Source organism: Oncorhynchus clarkii, chromosome 15 (assembly GCF_045791955.1).
Source record: "Oncorhynchus clarkii lewisi isolate Uvic-CL-2024 chromosome 15, UVic_Ocla_1.0, whole genome shotgun sequence".
NCBI classification, from domain to species: domain Eukaryota; kingdom Metazoa; phylum Chordata; class Actinopteri; order Salmoniformes; family Salmonidae; genus Oncorhynchus; species Oncorhynchus clarkii.
The window spans coordinates 20,233,253-20,250,574 of NC_092161.1; the positions used below are offsets into that span (position 1 = coordinate 20,233,253).

At 42.8% G+C, this 17,322-nt stretch overlaps 1 protein-coding gene across 3 annotated transcripts in view; it reads right to left on the reverse strand.

Annotated features, from left to right (window-relative positions):
• Positions 1-17,322, reverse strand: part of LOC139367026 (xylulokinase homolog (H. influenzae)) — a 60,082-nt gene that overhangs the window by 24,762 nt on the left and 17,998 nt on the right. For all 3 annotated transcript variants that reach the window (XM_071104913.1, XM_071104912.1, XM_071104914.1), the window contains 2 exons: positions 6,018-6,076; positions 4,874-4,961 (listed from right to left, as the gene is read on the reverse strand). In XM_071104913.1, the coding sequence (XP_070961014.1) occupies positions 4,874-4,961; positions 6,018-6,076 (147 nt within the window). The remainder of the gene's footprint in view (positions 1-4,873; positions 4,962-6,017; positions 6,077-17,322) is intronic.

Below are 17,322 nucleotides of genomic sequence, written 5' to 3' on the forward strand. Positions count from 1 at the left end.
ATTTAACAGAATGTGACTGGCAGAACAGGTGTTGTATGTGGAAGATGAGGGCTGCAGTAGGTATCTCAGACAGGGGTGAGTGAGGCCTAAGAGGGTTTTATAAATAAGCATCAACCAGTTGGTCTTGCGCCAAGTATACAGAGATGACCAGTTTACAGAGGAGTATAGAGTGCAGTGATGTGTCCTATAAGGAGCATTGGTTGCAAATCTGATGGCAGAATGGTAAAGAACATCTAGCTCTTCGAGAGCACCCTTACCTACCGATCTATGAATTACGTCTCCTTAATCTAGCATGGGTAGGATGGTCATCTGAATCAGGGTTAGTTTGGCAGCTGGGGTGAAAGAGGAGAGATTATGTTGGAGGAAACCAAGTCTAGATTTAACTTTAGCCTGCAGCTTGGATATGTGCTGAGAGAAGTACAGTGTACCGTCTAGTTATATTCCCAAGTACTTGTATAAGGTGACTGACTACCTCAAGCTCTAAACCCTCAGAGGTAGTAATCACAACGGTGGGGAGAGGGGGGCATTCTTCTTACCGAACAACATTACCTTTATTTTGTAGGGCAGAGAAAGATTGTTGGACACTAAGAAAGCTTTGTTGTAGAGAGTTTAACACAAAATCCAGGGAGGGGCCAGCTGAGTATAAGACTATCATCTGCACATAAATGGATGAGAAAGCTTGTAATATGATTGCAAGCTCAGTGTTTCTGAAGGACACTGTGTGAAGAGAAGCTGTATAGTGTTTAAGCTCAGTGTTTCTGAAGGACACTGTGAAGAGAAGCTGTAAAGTGTTTATGAAGGACACTGTGTGAAGAGAAGCTGTATAGTGTTTAAGCTGTGTTTCTGAAGGACGCTGTGTGAAGCAGCTACATAGTGTTTTTTTTTGTTTGTTGTTTTTTAACCTTTATTTTACTAGGCAAGTTAGTTAAGAACAAATTCTTATTTACAATGACGGCCAACCCCGGCCAAACCCTAACACGGACGACGCTGGGCCAATTGTGCGTCGGCCTTTGGGATTCGCAATCACGGCCGATTGTGATACAGCCTTGACTCGAACCAGGGTCTGTAGTGACGCCTCTAGCACTAAGATGCAGTGCCTTAGACTGCTGCGCCACTCGGGAGCCCAAGCTCAGTGTTTAAGCTCAGGGTTTCTGAAGGACACTGTTTGAAGAGAAGCTGTATAGTTAGTGTTTAAGCTCATTGTTTCTGAAGGAACACTGTGTGACGAGAAGGTGTATAGTGTTTAAGCTCAGTGTTTCTGAAGGATACTGTGTGACGAGAAGGTGTATAGTGTTTAAGCTCAGTGTTTCTGAAGGACACTGTTTGAAGAGAAGCTGTATAGTTAGTGTTTAAGCTCATTGTTTCTGAAGGACACTGTATGAAGAGAAGAAGCTCTATAGTTTGTGTTTAAGTTCAGTGAAGGTGTAAGGAAGAAAGGTTTCGGGTCTAAATTGGTCACGATGTCAGCGGTCGCTTGCGTAAGACATTACGGCAACGCTGACCTTTTCTGCAGGAGTCGAATAGCTTGTCTCTACGATATCTGTTGACTCTGAATACTCTTGACATTTGACGCCAGGTTATTGGGTGCAGGGATATTGTTTTAACGTATCGTGGTCTAGGCTGTGTAGAACAATGCCATAATCACTGTGGCTTTCCAGACTCAATTTATTTTCGCTTCCATCATTGAAACTGACATTTTCAGCTCAGATCTGACAACGCAATCTCCAAATAATATGTCACTTATGAAAGGAAAAACATCAAATACGTATGTCAAATTTGTTTGACATTTGTAGTTAAGTAAGGAAGGCAAGATGGAAATATTGCTGTGGCGTATTTTATGGGCCATTATATGCATCATACATATATAGCATTATTCTACATCAGTTAGTTTACATGATTCAACATGGATGGCTAAGTGGGTCAATGAAAATTGGGGCGAATGCTTCGTTAAGTCAATATTTATGTTGCAAGTCACATGACATTTATGCAAGAATTATGGAGGCCTGCTGTGCTTAAGTGCTACTTATCCAAGCCCCAGACCCAGTTCACTCATAGGCTGGTAATCAAAAATCCATGTATTTACTTAGCTGTACCTAGTGAGCCATGGCTGAGAAACTTTGGCACGACATCCAACATTTGACTCAAGCCAAAACACGACATAGAACAATTCCTTTCTCCACTCGATAGGCTTCATTTGTGTGTGTGTGTGTGTGTGTGTGTGTGTGTGTGCGCGCGCACACATGCACTTGCATGTGTTTCTGCCAAAAAAGACAGAGTGCTTCATTTCAACCGTCCCGAAGACGAGGAGGCAATTGGTCTTGGCAGACTTATTGAATGAAGTCAGGTTCCATCCGGGCTACATTTTAGAGACGTATTTATTGGTTAGTTTCTAAGCCTCGGTCCCTGGCGTGGAATCTAAAATGAGGCCAAAAAGCCTGGCCTGTCAACAACATACAGGAACTGTCTCCCCCGTCACCCTAAAACATGACAGAAATACTCATATTAATGAGATCACTCAGCATAGAAATTACACTGGAGAAGCACATTACCCCCCCCCCCCCCCCACCTGCTCGACCCAACCACAATCCCCCAGATTCAGACCCTCCACCCCCGCCCTGCTTCCCACCTCTGGAATATAATAAACAATGACAAGCGATTGAAACTGAGCACTGCATGTAATGAAAATGGACTTGTCGTCGTAGGACCTAGAACAGCGGCTCTGTCTCTGTTCCCCCCAGACCATGCATTGCGTCGCACAGGGCCTGGTGTTTGCGAAGTGGGGGAGGGGAGGACGCAGAGACACTTCATTCTTTATTGTTTAATTAACAGTGTGAAGAGATGAGCTCTCGTCAACATCATCTCCGCAGGCATTTTTTTTTTATGAGCAACTTATGACAAGATCTAATGATTAGACTGGTGGTGAAGCAAAAGGCCTGATTAATCAAACACATGCCGTACATTTCTCTGGCTTTGTTATACTGTTTTGTCTATCTGCCTCTAAGCTACTCATAAATCATATATCTTCCTCCCTCATTCATAATCTCTATATAGAGTATCGCTAATGAGGAGATTCAAGCCTTCAGTGTTGAATTGTTTCGTGTTTTGGCCATTGTAACACAAACTAGATCTTTGAGCAGTGTTGTAATTGCCTCACACTGTGGATTGGTACATTGAAACCACACCTGGGTTCAGATGGTATTCACTTTCTTTCGTACTTCAGCTGCGCTCCATTAAGCTTGCCTGGCATGACCGAACCAATGGAATCATCTTAAACGTGCAAACCCTGCCCATCCGGCACTCTAGGCAGACTCAATCAAAGACCCAAAGTATTGGAAAAAAACTAATAATAATACAACCCATCCAAGTCTGGTTGAAACATTAATAGGTTTTCATTAAGTATAATTGACGATCTATGTGAATGCATGATTATACATGAACGTTCTGAGGAAAACACACTCACACAATGGAAGGGAAAACAACCAAGCGGATGCATTCCACTTGCGAGTTTTGACTTCCATTAAAATGTATTCGAGGCGCATAAGCAGTGTTTATGGAAACCGGGAAAACATTGGTGAAAGGTGAGACCGCAAAACAAGTATGCATAATAAAATAATAATTAAAGCCTAATTTAGGAGTGCTAATCTCTAAAAAGCCATCGATTCAATGCCATTTATTAAATGCTAAGACATTAAATTCCTCTCGCTGACATTTAAATGCTGTGACCAACTGACAAAGGATTACTAAGTGTTGACTGTCTTTTCTCTTTCCTGCTGTACGTCAGATGTTTCAGACATGGATTCAAATAGTACTAGTCTTTAATCTACGTTGAGTATTTGATTGCGCCTGCCTGGAGTGCCAGATGGGCGGGGTTTGAACTTTTGGGAATATTCCATTGGGTCCATTTCCTCAGGTGAGCTCAATCAAGAGCAGCTAGTGTATTTGAACCCAGGTCTGCTACTGTACATACATTCGATTTTGGGGAAGGAAATACCATTTCATCTTTATGATAATGGGGCAATGAGAGCCAATCGATCCCATTGATCAAACTTCCAGATGACAAAATTCATGCCCAAAAATCCCCATGAATCAGACTAATCAATTTATTATGACAAAACATGTCAGCTGCACAAACAGAACATCAATCCAAATATTCAATGAAATGCACACATTTGTCTTACTGTTTGAATGCAGCTTCTATGATATAGCCCTGCCTAGTGTTTGAAATGCCAAAATTGTTTATTTTACACTTAGAAGCAAAGACTTCTTCAGATTAATTGATGCTGCAAAAAAAATCGGCTCTTAGAATTATTAACCGCTTGATCTTTTCTGTATGACGGTTCCATGCTGGCTTAAGCCTTTGAAGTGTCAAAGTTCAAGAGAATTCACTGAGGAAAATGTTTTCATTTGTCTTAATTTAGTACACTTCCAGATGAACATGTGAGTGAATTACTGGACATCCTTTTAATGTCGAAACCAGCATAAACATATCCAACATGGGTGCCCTCTAAACTCCATCAGATGGAGGAATCGGCTGAACACAAAAGAATGCTAATATACCAAAGGAACAAAGTAGGCAGGAAATTATATTGAATAACAGCATGAGTCATTCTGTACATGTATCTCCATAAGGGTTCCTATAGCAGCGTTCTTCAACTCCGGTCCTGGAGAGCTACTGCAAGTGCAGTCTTTTGTTCTAGCCCTGCAGTAACACCAGCTGAACCCGCTATTATGGTTCAGACCAAAGACCAAGATTAGTTGATGATTTAAAGCAGGGGTATTGGTGCTGGGCTGGAACAAAACCTGCACACCCAGTATTGCAGCTCTCCGGGGCCAGCATTGGAGAAACTCTGTTGTATACGTCAGCCTTACTCACCCTGCAGGGCCCTGTAGCCACAGCCTAGACAGGCAGAGTTGGCCACGTCAATGGTGTACACGGGAGCATCGAACACGTCAGATAGCACCTGAGTACGGAGAGAAGAGGAATGGGACCGCATGCTATTGGAAATATTACTGTCTGCAAATGTTACACTATGAGTCACTGTCCGTAATATAGAAAGAAATGTCTAATGACACATACCTGAACTGAATTCTATACTGTGGATTGTATCTGTATTTACACAGGTTAGTGGTGGCTTAAATAAGATCTCTAAACACTGCAGAGAGGATAGAAGGCTATCATTTTCATCCATTTCACTCGAAACAAGAAACGAAACAAAGGAACAAAAGAGCATACAGTTTCCTCATAGTTATTGTTTCCTGTTTTGAGGCCGATTGATTCCATTTCCACTCACTTAGAGTGTAAAACATACACAATTTTGCAGCGCTCTAATTTCATTACCTTGCCACTCATCAGGGAATAACCTTGTTAAGGCGTGAAGCGATACAACATTATGTTTTGTAATAAAAAAATAATTAGACGGCAAACAAAACATCTGTAGCGTCAAAATACTTCTAACATGTAACATCATCATCACAGAGAGAATATGAATACATAACAAATGTCTGTTCCACAGGGGCTTGGCATGGCAACGCATTCTAATGGCTCCATTTCCAATACTGCATCATGTCAATATCATTGAAACTGAGCATGCCGCCCACAACACCCACACAAATATAGTGAAGGGACTGTAGCCAAGTGTCTTGCTCGAGGGGGAGCACAATGTAAATGCATGGGGTGTGCTGGGCTGAGCACAACAAAGGGACCATGAGAACACACACAGGGCCTAATGTATGGAGAGAGAGGTCAGCCGGGGTTACACGAATCACAAGGCCTCAAACACAGCTGTGTGGCCCTGCAGGAGACATGGCAGTCAGATGGCATTAGCTTCACGCCGCAAACTGAGGACAGCACACATACTGTAATCAGCTACTGTGTGTGTGTGTGTGTGCGCGTTTTGATCCAAACCACACAATAGCGCCTTTGAAAAACAGGGGTTATAAATAAACCATTTGTAGGGGATAGAAAAAGCCAAAAAGAGAGTTTATAAAAACATGAGACGGTTATCAACACCACCAACCTGCAGAATGTCCTTGTTAGAAGAAGCCCCTCCGGTGGCCAGCACTCGAGTTCCTGGAACTGAAGAGAGAATTCTGACATCAGTGACACCGCTGATGAGACATTTATGACAGAAGTTTTGCTACTGCAGCAGTGAGTAATCGTTGATGTTTGACTGCATGTTGAGTTTAGAGGCAGAGAGAGAGGGAATGCAAGAGAAAGAGGTTTTATTGAACATAAGCACTTGAAATACTACTGTCATGCATTTTTGTACTTTCTTATGCGACTTGAAATTGGCCTCTCAAAAGAGCTCTTCACAAGTGTCAAGAGAGAACTGAGAATACTGAAAAATATGAAACAATGTCCGCAACTGATATGCTCCCAACAGTGATTTATTTGTGAGATCAGAACATGTTCAATAAACCCTCTTTCTCTCGCATTCCCTCTCTCTCTCCCCCAACATGGAGAGTATAATGGGCCAATGGACCCTTCGCTTAGCCTCGACACAGAATTTTGGCCAACCAATCTAGAGCTCCAATTGACAGCAACTGTTGTCAAGTCTGACACCTCAGGCAAGCTGAAACTCATGTTTGAAACACATGAAAGCAGTAAGGGAAGTGGGAAAAACGGATCATTTTCTTAATTATAATTATTTATTTTTTAATGGCTAAATAATTGAACAGTGCAACAGGAGTACTTGCTACCGTGATTCCTAAAATGCAGAGCCTGTTGGCAGTATTTTTCTAATCTGAAATTATAAATTTGTTACATGGTTTGCTAGCTCAGACATCATTGACCACCAAACGTTGCTAAAGCTAGCTAGCTATGTTAGCCATGTTATTAATACAACTCCCATCTACTGTCGTCATCAGAAAAGGATTTGAGAGCACTAGTTTACTCCACAAGTGGTTGCAGCTAGCTTTGACTACATGCTGACACTGGCTAGCCACATTACAAACAATTTTAGCAGGTTCCCGTGAAGCAATTCCAATGACAGTCCACCACAACATATCCAAGAGTTTCCTGATTAAGTAGGGATAGTCTGTGTTTAATTTAAATGTAATTGCGTATTAAAAACAGTTTGCGATCATTGTGAGTGGATTTTGCCAGTGGTTAGAAGGGGGACATAGAAGGGGGGCTTAGCAAAAGGTCAATTGGAAGATGAGGATGACACTTTTGAGGAGATGGGAAACTACGTTGCCACCTATATCGTCAATGGGCTGCTCGGTGCATTCTGGGTACACTCCGACAAGGAGATCTCTCCAAGGAGTTAATTGGGCGCTAGCACAAAAACAAAACATGAGAACGAATTACGTGAAGAAGCTAAACCTTACATTAAGTAAAATATCAGGTTTACTTACTGCTGTGTAAGTACTCCTAACCTGCTACAAAAAAAGTTACTTCAGTATTGCACCGTGAAAAGAGTAATTCCCTTCTTGACTCATAACCTGAATTTTAGAAAGTATTGCGTGACGATTAGCTTAGCAACCGCGCGACACAGCATGACAACGTTATTTGTGGAAACTTTGCTGGGCAGAGCGTTATACATTTCTCCATACATTTCCCGCTGAGATTCTTATCTCCTCCGTTTCTAATATCTTTGCAGGAAGGTTCCATAGACGGGTTGGTTGTTTAGCGGCAAAACAGAAGGGGTTGGCTTAGATTGTTGACAACATGTAAAGTATATTTCGTCTCCAAATGTTTTTTGAAAACATAACTCTGCACAATGAGCAATTGTTGTCTCTCAAATACATTGTTATGTTGCTGGTATCAAGAACTAGCTGAAATGAGCCACCTAAGATTCCCCACATTGAAGCTTTTTGTCATTGTTGTTTAGTTATCTGACCGTTCATAATCATAACATCACACGGCTTTCAGCTCCAACGATGCGCGTTGTCAGCCAACCCATCTATAGGATCTGTATAGTTGACCCAGAGCCTCAAATAGACATTTCATCAATTGTTCCAGTCTATTGTTCCAGAGTCTACAGTATTTCACTCGTGCATTGTGATCTTCTAATCTATACTAAATGAAAGAGAGTGCTAATTCAATACCAGTTCCAGCAAGATTCATCACAACAGGGTAGAAGGGTAGTAGGTTCATTGCAATTGGAGTGAAAGTCTACAGACCTCCAGAAACTGAGTAAGAGATCCTTACTGGAGCATACTCCCCTGTCCAACAACATATAAAGACTTACTGGAGCATACTCCTCTGTCCAACAACATATAAAGACTTACTGGAGCATACCCCTCTGTCCAACAACATATAAAGACTTACTGGAGCATACCCCTCTGTCCAACGACATATGAAGATTTACTGGAGCATACTCCTCTGTCCAACAACACATAAAGGCTTTATAGAGCATTCATAAAATCTTCATAAGCACTATTGATTATACTACACAAAGGGTGTTATGAAATATCTGTTCCTTGGTCAAATGTGGCACAAGTGTTTGCAACCCTTTGTATAGCATGACATTGACTTATGCATCATTTCTAAAACATCTATAGAGGCCTTAGAAAGGCTCATTAGCTTATTTGTTCAGTTTATGGTGGGACCATTTATACAGTAGCCTGTACTGCATGACATCTTTCCCATCGTGGGTGTCGAAACTCATGCAAATACGCAATACATGACCACAATATATATATATATATTTATATCCATAAGGCTCCACATGAAACGTGTTAACAGCGTGAAATTGAAATTTGTTCAGCAATCTTTGTTTCAGGTGGTTTTACTGGAGCATTATTATAATATATACTGTGGTGAGACGGAATTGGCTCTCCCGTGTACACCATTAAAAACAGTCACGCCGGCCGATGTTAGCCTTGGGGTGTCAATCTGAATGAAATGGATCCCCAGTATGCCTTCCCCAATTGATTTGTTGCTTTGTTTTGCCTCCCTCAATGACGAGATGTACTGAAGGTCGGATGTGTAGAAAATAAAGCAACTCAAAGTATGGAGAGAGGGGGAGAAGGGAAATAGGCTAAGCGCCAAAAAGCGTCTAAAATGACAGTAGCAGCAGGGGTTTTGATGTAGTGATTTTCCCCCACTACATAAGAGAGAAAGCCTGGTTAAACCATACGGAATCCTGGGAAAAATCTGTTTTGATGTCAGGCTATAACGAAGATACATTTGCGTTTTTCTTCATGCGCATTTCTTATCTATGACAAGGGGTTGCTAGAAGCACCGTAACACTATGAGGAAAAGTGTAGTCTAAAATCTATAATGACATTTTCTACAATCATTCCTCACCAATGTCTTGGAACACCTGGGGCGTCATTGGGTAGAACATGTTGAATAGTGCATCTCTCAGTCAGGTGAAGTACAGCATAAACCAGAAAACACCCATGTCCTGTCAGTGAGGTATTGGCACATCCATTTCCTTAGCATGTTACACTCTGCATCACTGCACCGGTCTTCTCACAGATCAATACACTGTTGCATAAACAGACACACACAAACACAGTCTCTCTCTCCCTCTCTCTCACACACACACACACACACACACACGACCTTGGCCCTTGTCATAGAGTGGGCGTTACTAAGTCTGGCATTTGCAGGGCACTGGGTTCCCCCACCTATATGCCTGCTGCTCTCCTGCCTGTGCGGTGACTGTATGTAAATAACACCCGCTCTACTCCTCTCTGCTCGCCACATAGGGATCTGATTAAGATCTATCTGTATAGATATGCATTCATCAAATATTAATGAAGGCCGCTTGCATTCCTTGTGCATGGACACTATATATACAAACGTATGTGGACACCCCTTCAAATGAGTGGATTCGGCTAATTCAGCCACACCCATTACTGGAAGGTGTATAACCTCAAGCACCCAGCCATGCAATCTCCATAGACAAATATTGGCAGTAGAATGTCCTTATTGACGAGCTCAGTGACTTCCAACAAGTCAGTTCCTCAAATTTCTGCCCTGCTAGAGCTGCCCAGTCAACTGTAAGTGCTGTTATTGTGAAGTGGAAATGTCTAGGAGCAACAGCGGCTCAGCCGTGAAGTGGTAGGCCACACAAGCTCACAGAACGGAACCACCGGGTGCTGAAGCGCATAAAAACGCATCTGTCCTAGGTTCCAACACTCTGTAAGCAACTTCAGCACAAAACTGTTCGTCGGGAGCTTCATGAAATGGGTTTTGATGACAACCCTAAGATCACCATGCACAATGCCAAGCGTCGGCTTGCGTGTTGTAAAGCTCGCCACCATTGGACTCTCTGATGAATTACGCTTCACTATCTGGCAGTCCGACGGACAAATCTGGGTTTGGCGGATGCCAGGAAAACATTATCTGCCCGAATGCATAGTGCCAACTGTCAAGTTTGATGGAGGAGGAATAATGGTCTGGGGCTGTTTTCCATGGATCGGGCCCATTAGCTCCAGTGAAGTGAAATCTTAACGCTACAGCATACAATGGCATTCTAGATGATTCTGTGCTTCCAACTTTGTGGCAACAGTTTGAGGAAGAACCCTTTCCTGTTCCAGCATGACAATGCCCTTGTGCATAAATCGAGGTCTAGAAATGGTTTGTCGAGATCGGTGTGGAAGATCTTGACTGGCCTGCACAGAGCTCTGACCTCAACCCCATCGAACACCTTTGGGATGAATTGGAACGCCCGACTGTGAGCCAGTCCTAATCGCCCAAAATCAGTGCCCAACCTCACTAATGTTCTTAAGGCTGAATGGAAACAAGTTCACGCAGCAATGTTCCAACATCTAGTGGAAAGCCTTCCCAGAAGAGTGGCGGCTGTTATAGCAGCAAAGGGGGGGACTGACTCCATATTAATACCCATGATTTTGGAATGAGATGTTCAACTAGCAGGTTTTTAAATGGTTTAAATGAACCTTTATTTAACTAGGCAAGACAGTTAAGAACAAATTCTTATTTACAGTGACAGCCAATCAAATGACAAAAGTCCTCCTGCGGGGACGGGAATAATAATAAATATAGGACAAAACACACACCATGACAAGAGAGACAACACAGTAACACATGACAACACAGCATGGTAGCAGCACAAAACATGGTACAAACATTATTAGGCACAGACATCAGCACAAAGGGCAAGAAGGTAGAGACAACAATACATCACGCAAAGCACCCACAGCTGTCAGTAAGAGTGTCCATGATTGAGTCATTGAATGAAGAGATTGAGATAAAACTATCCCGTTTGAGTGTTTGTTGCAGCTCCTTCCAGTCGTTAGCTGCAGCAAACTGAAAAGAGGAGTGACCCAGGGAGGTGTGTGCTTTCAGGACCTTTAACAGAATGTGACTGGCAGAACGGGTGTATGTGGAGGATGAGGGCTGCAGTAGATATCTTAGATAGGGGGGAGTGAGGCCTAAGAGAGTTTTATAAATAAGCATCAACCAGTGGGTCTTGCGACGGGTATACAGAGATGACCAGTTTACAGAGGAGTATAGAGTGCAGTGATGTGTCCTATAAGGAGCATTGGTGGCAAATCTGATGGCTGAATGGTAAAGAACATCTAGCTGCTCGAGAGCACCCTTACCTGCCGATCTATAAATTATGTCTCCGTAATCTTGCATGGGTAGGATGGTCATCTGAAACAGGGTTAGTTTGGCAGCTGGGTGAAAGAGGAGTGATTATGACAGAGGAAACCAAGTCTAGATTTAACTTTAGCCTGCAGCTTTGATATGTGCTGAGAGAAGGACAGTGTACCGTCTAGCCATACTCCCAAGTACTTGTATGAGGTGACTATCTCAAGCTCTAAACCCTCAGATGTAGTAATCACACCTGTGGGGATAGGGGTATTCTTATCCACATTACCTATGTTTTGGATGTGTTCCGAACAAGGTTAAGGGTAGAGAAAGCTTGCTGGATACTAAGAAAGCTTTGTTGTAGAGCATTTAACATAACATCTGGGGAGGGGCCAGCTAGGTATAAGACTGTATCATCTGCATATAAATGGATGAGAGAGCTTCCTACTGCCTGAGCTATGCTGTTGATGTAAATTGAGAAGAGCGTAGGACCTAGGTTTGAGCATTGGGGTACTCCCTTGGTGACAGGCAGTGGCTGAGACAGCAGATTCTCAGACTTTATACACTGCACTTTTTGAGAGAGGTAGTAAAACAGGCAAAAGACACCTCAGAGACACCAATACTCCACAAGAATGGAATGGTCTACCGTATCAAAAGCTTTGGCCAAGTCAATAAAAATAACAGCACAACATTGCTTAGAATCAAGGGCAATGGTGACAACATTGAGGACCTTTAAGGTTGCAGAGACACATCCATAACCTCAGTGGAAACCAGATTGCATACTAGAGAGAAAACTATAGACATCAAGAAAGACAGTCAGTTGATCATTGACAAGTTTTCCAACACTTTTGATAAACAGGGAAAAATAGAAATAGGCCTATAATAGTTAGATCAGCTTGATCTCCTCCTTTATATAAAGGACGAACCGTGGCTACCTTCCAAGCAATGGGAACCTACCCAGAAAGGAGAGACAGGCTTGGCGATGATGATGGGGGCTGCAACCTTAAAGAACAAAGGGTCTAAACCATCTGACCCAGATGTTTTTGGGGGGGGTCAAGTTTAAGGAGCCTTTTATCACCTCGGACTCAGTGACTGCCTGCAGGGAGAAACTTTGTCGCGGGGCAGGGGAAAAAGAGGGAGAAGCATCGGGGAGTCACATTAGAAGGGGTGGGAGATGAGTAAATGTTGGACGGGCAAGGAGGCACGGCTGAGTCAAATAGGAATCCTGACTTAATGAAGTGGTGATTAAAGAGCTCAGCTATGTGCTTCTTGTCAGTAACAACCACATCATTAACTTTAAGGGACATGGGCAGCTGTGAGGAGGAGGGTTAATTCTCCAGGCCTTTAACCGTTTTCCAGAACTTCTGCTCCTTAAAGTAACTAACTTGTGGCCTTCCGGATAGCCTGAATGCACTTATTTCTCATTTGCCTGAGCAAGAGCCAGTCAGCCTGAGTATGCGTGAGCCTTTCGCCAAATGCAATTCTTGAGGTGTCCACATACTTTTGGTTGGTTTGTAGTGTATATCTATCTATCTATATATATATATATATATATATATATATGTATACAGTGGGGAGAACAAGTATTTGATACACTGCCGATTTCGCAGGTTTTCCTACTTACAAAGCATGTCTGTCTGTCATTTTTATCACAGGTACACTTCAACTGTGAGAGACGGAATTTAAAACAAAAATCCAGAAAATCACATTGTATGATTTTTAAGTAACTAATTTGCATTTTATTGCATGACAGAAGTATTTGATACATCAGAAAAGCAGAACTTAATATTTGGTACAGAAACCTTTGTTTGCAATTACAGAGATCATATGTTTCCTGTAGTTCTTGACCAGGTTTGCACACACTGCAGCAGGGATTTTGGCCCACTCCTCCATACAGACCTTCTCCAGATCCTTCAGGTTTCGGGGCGGTCGCTGGGCAATACGGACTTTCAGCTCCCTCCAAAGATTTTCTAATGGGTTCAGGTCTGGAGACTGGCTAGGCCACTCCAGGACCTTGAGATGCTTCTTATGGAGCCACTCCTTAGTTGCCCTGGCTGTGTGTTTCGGGTCGTTGTCATGCTGGAAGACCCAGCCACGACCCATCTTCAATGCTCTTACTGAGGGAAGGAGGTTGTTGGCCAAGATCTCACGATACATGGCCCCATCCATCCTCCCCTCAATACGATGCAGTCATCCTGTCCCCTTTGCAGAAAAGCATCCCCAAAGAATGATGTTTCCACCTCCATGCTTCACGGTTGGGATGGTGTTCTTGGGGTTGTACTCATCCGTCTTCTTCCTCCAAACACGGCGAGTGGAGTTTAGATCAAAAAGCTCTATTTTTGATTCATCAGACCACATGACCTTCTCCCATTCCTCCTCTGGATCATCCAGATGGTCATTGGCAAACTTCAGATGGGCCTGGACATGCGCCTGCTTGAGCAGGGGGACCTTGCATGCGCTGCAGGATTTTAATCCATGACGGTGTAGTGTGTTACTAATGGTTTTCTTTGAAACTGTGGTCCCAGCTCTCTTCAGGTCATTGACCAGGTCCTGCCGTGTCAATGACCTGGGCTGATCCCTCACCTTCCTCATGATCATTGATGCCCCACGAGGTGAGATCTTGCATGGTTGGAGTCTGTTTGATTGTGTGTGTGGACAGGTGTCTTTTATACAGGTAACGAGTTCAAACAGGTGCAGTTAATAGAGGTAATGAGTGGAGAACAGGAGGGCTTCTTAAAGAAAAACGAACAGGTCTGTGAGAGCCGGAATTCTTACTGGTTGGTAGGTGATCAAATCAAATTATGTCATGCAATAAAATGCAACGGAATTACTTAAAAATCATACAATGTGATTTTCTGGATTTTTGTTTTAGATTCCGTCTCTCACAGTTGAAGTGTACCTATTATAAAAATTACAGACCTCTACATGCTTTGTAAGTAGGAAAACCTGCAAAATCTGCAGTGTATCAAATACTTGTTCTCCCCACTGTATATATGTGACATAAAGGCACATACATCCTCAATTGCATAAGTATGCACGCGTGTGTGCCCACGCACTGACGCACACAGACCCACAAACACACACACACACACACACACACACAAGCATGCACTCAAAGACTATAGACCCAACCCAGAGTAAAACGCTCTGTGGGAAAAAAACGGCATATATATTTTCCAAATAGAGTTGCTAGATGGAACAATCACTTGAGTTACATGAGAATTGTACATCTGTCAGTAAGTACAGTGCAGAGCTGTAACACTACAACAGTAGCCTACATGGCGTTACAGATGATGACAGAATCCGTTTGTCTTGAAAGAAAGGCTCCGGTGTATAAAAAATAATAGCCACTATTCTTCAGAAAATGAAGCTATGCTGTCAAAGCACTACACTACACATCGTAACTTGTATAGCTATTCCTGATCGGAGGACATCATCTTAAAGGAATGTGCCACAACAAAACATGAAGGCCGTAAATGAATACCTTAAAAACACATTGTTCCTTCCTCCTTTCCTTGAAGTTATCACTGACTTACTGTAACACAAATAGATAGGCGTAAACAACAGTGCTCGGCTATGAAAAGCAAACTGACATTTACTCCTGATGTACTGACCTGCTGCACCCTCTACAACTACTGTGATTATTATTTAACCCTGCTGGTCATCTATGAATGTCTGAACATCTTGAAGAACGATCTGGCCTTAATGGCCATGTACTCTTATCATTTCCACCCGGCACAGCCAGAAGAGGACTGGCCACCCCTCAGAGCCTGGTTCCTATCTAGGTCTCTTCCTAGGTTTGTGACTTTCTAGGGAGTTTTTCCTATTCATTGTGCTTCTACATCTGCATTGCTTGCTGTTTGGGGTTTAAGGCTGGTTCTGTCTAAGCACTTTGTGACATCTGCTGATGTAAAAAGGGCTTTATAAATACATTTCATTGATTGATTGATTGAGTTTTATCACACAGCTTTCACCAATCCAGCAATGCTAGATCAGGGATTTCTTCAAGGAAGAAAGGATGCATGTTGATAGTATCCATCCACTCTATCGATGTTTCCTCAGTGGCTTGTCCTCTTTAAAGTAGCCAATGCCTTCCTCCCCCTGGCTGGAACGTATCAAAGGCAAGAAGCAGGGGGAGAAGAAAAGAGGGGGATACATGGTAGGAACAGGATGGCTGGATCGAAGGAGGAAGTAAATAATTCAAGGAGAACACCATGTCTGGCTGGATAATCAATGTTCCTTAGCGGTCAGGGAGATTCATTTATAAAGGCCCTCAAAGAGACTGTATGAAGAAGATATGCCTTAGGCATAATTGATTAGATTTGATTGACATCATCATCACCACTCATATCTAATATTATCATTACCACAATTATTATCATTACCACTGTCATCAAAAGCAGCAGCACTACCACCACCATTATCATCACTGCCACCACCACCATTATCATCATCACTGCCACCACCACCACCATTATCATTACTACCATTATCATCACTACCATTATCATCACTACCCCCGTCATCATCTTCACAATCATTTGCTTTACTTGAGGTCAGAGGTGACATTTAAGTCAGTCCTCTCCTTTTTCTGTGATTAATCCATATCCTTTAGAGAGAACTGGTCAGTGCTGAGCAGGACATAAATCTACAAGCTTACAAGATGACTAGCGTGTGAAATAGTGAAATAGTCACTAGATTTAAAGAAGGATTCAAGAACGGAGAGGGAGAGGGAGAGAGAGGAGGGGAAGGGACATGAGGAGGAGAGAGAAGAGAGGAAGAGACATGAGAGGAGGAGAGAGAGAAGTGAGGAAAGGACATGAGGAGGTGATAGAGAAGTAAGGAAAGGACATGAGAGAGAAGAGAGGAAGGGACATGAGAGAGAAGAGACATGAGAAGGAGGGGAGAGAGAAAGAAAGAAAGAGAGTGAATGAGAGTACAGAGGGAAAGAGAGACAAAGAGAGAAGAGGGAGGACCAGAGAGAGAGCGAAAGAGAGAGAAAAAGAGAGAGCAGAACACAGTGCTCTTTAATAAACTGTAACCCGGGTGTCCCAGTCAACAGCAAATCACTTCTCCAGGATGTAAAGCAACATGCTCGTTCATAATATTCCATTTGAGGTGGATATAACGTAACCTCTCTCTCTGTCACGCCTGCTCCCGCTCCTCCTCCCTGGCGCTCAAGGGCGCCAGGCTACCCGTCATCATACACTCCTGTTACCAACAACACACGCAGCTGCGCTCATTGGACTCCCCTGGAATCCTTCACTCTGTCTGTTCCTTGTTTGTGTTTCCTGTGTCCGCATTGTTCCATATTGTGATTGTTATTTGTCTGTGTTACCCGTGTGCTGACGCTGTTCCTGTCTCGTTCCATATTAAAATGTTTGACTCCCCGTATCTGCTTCGCCTCTCCAGCATCATCCCTTGACACTCTCTGTGTGTAGCTAAATCTATAGAATTAAATCAGTTTAACTTACTTTGTCTGATAGGTCATTCTAGGACAACAGAGAACATAATGTAGTTGAGTTGCATTTCCCACACTCAAATACTGTTAAAAAATACCTATAGTGTCAATAAGAGGGTTTCCTTTTAATAAAGAGTGATCTGTCAGTATGTGAATACATTATTCATTACTATTGATGGCCAGTGAGGGTCTTATTTGAAGTTAAATTCTCTGGCAGAATGTTGACCTTCGGTGACGAGTGAGTGAGATTTCAGCTTAGCCAGGCTACACATGCCCACACATATAGGACCAGCCCCAAACGTCATAAGAGAAATCAGCATCAATCGATGCACAAACCTGCCTGTCTACAGTA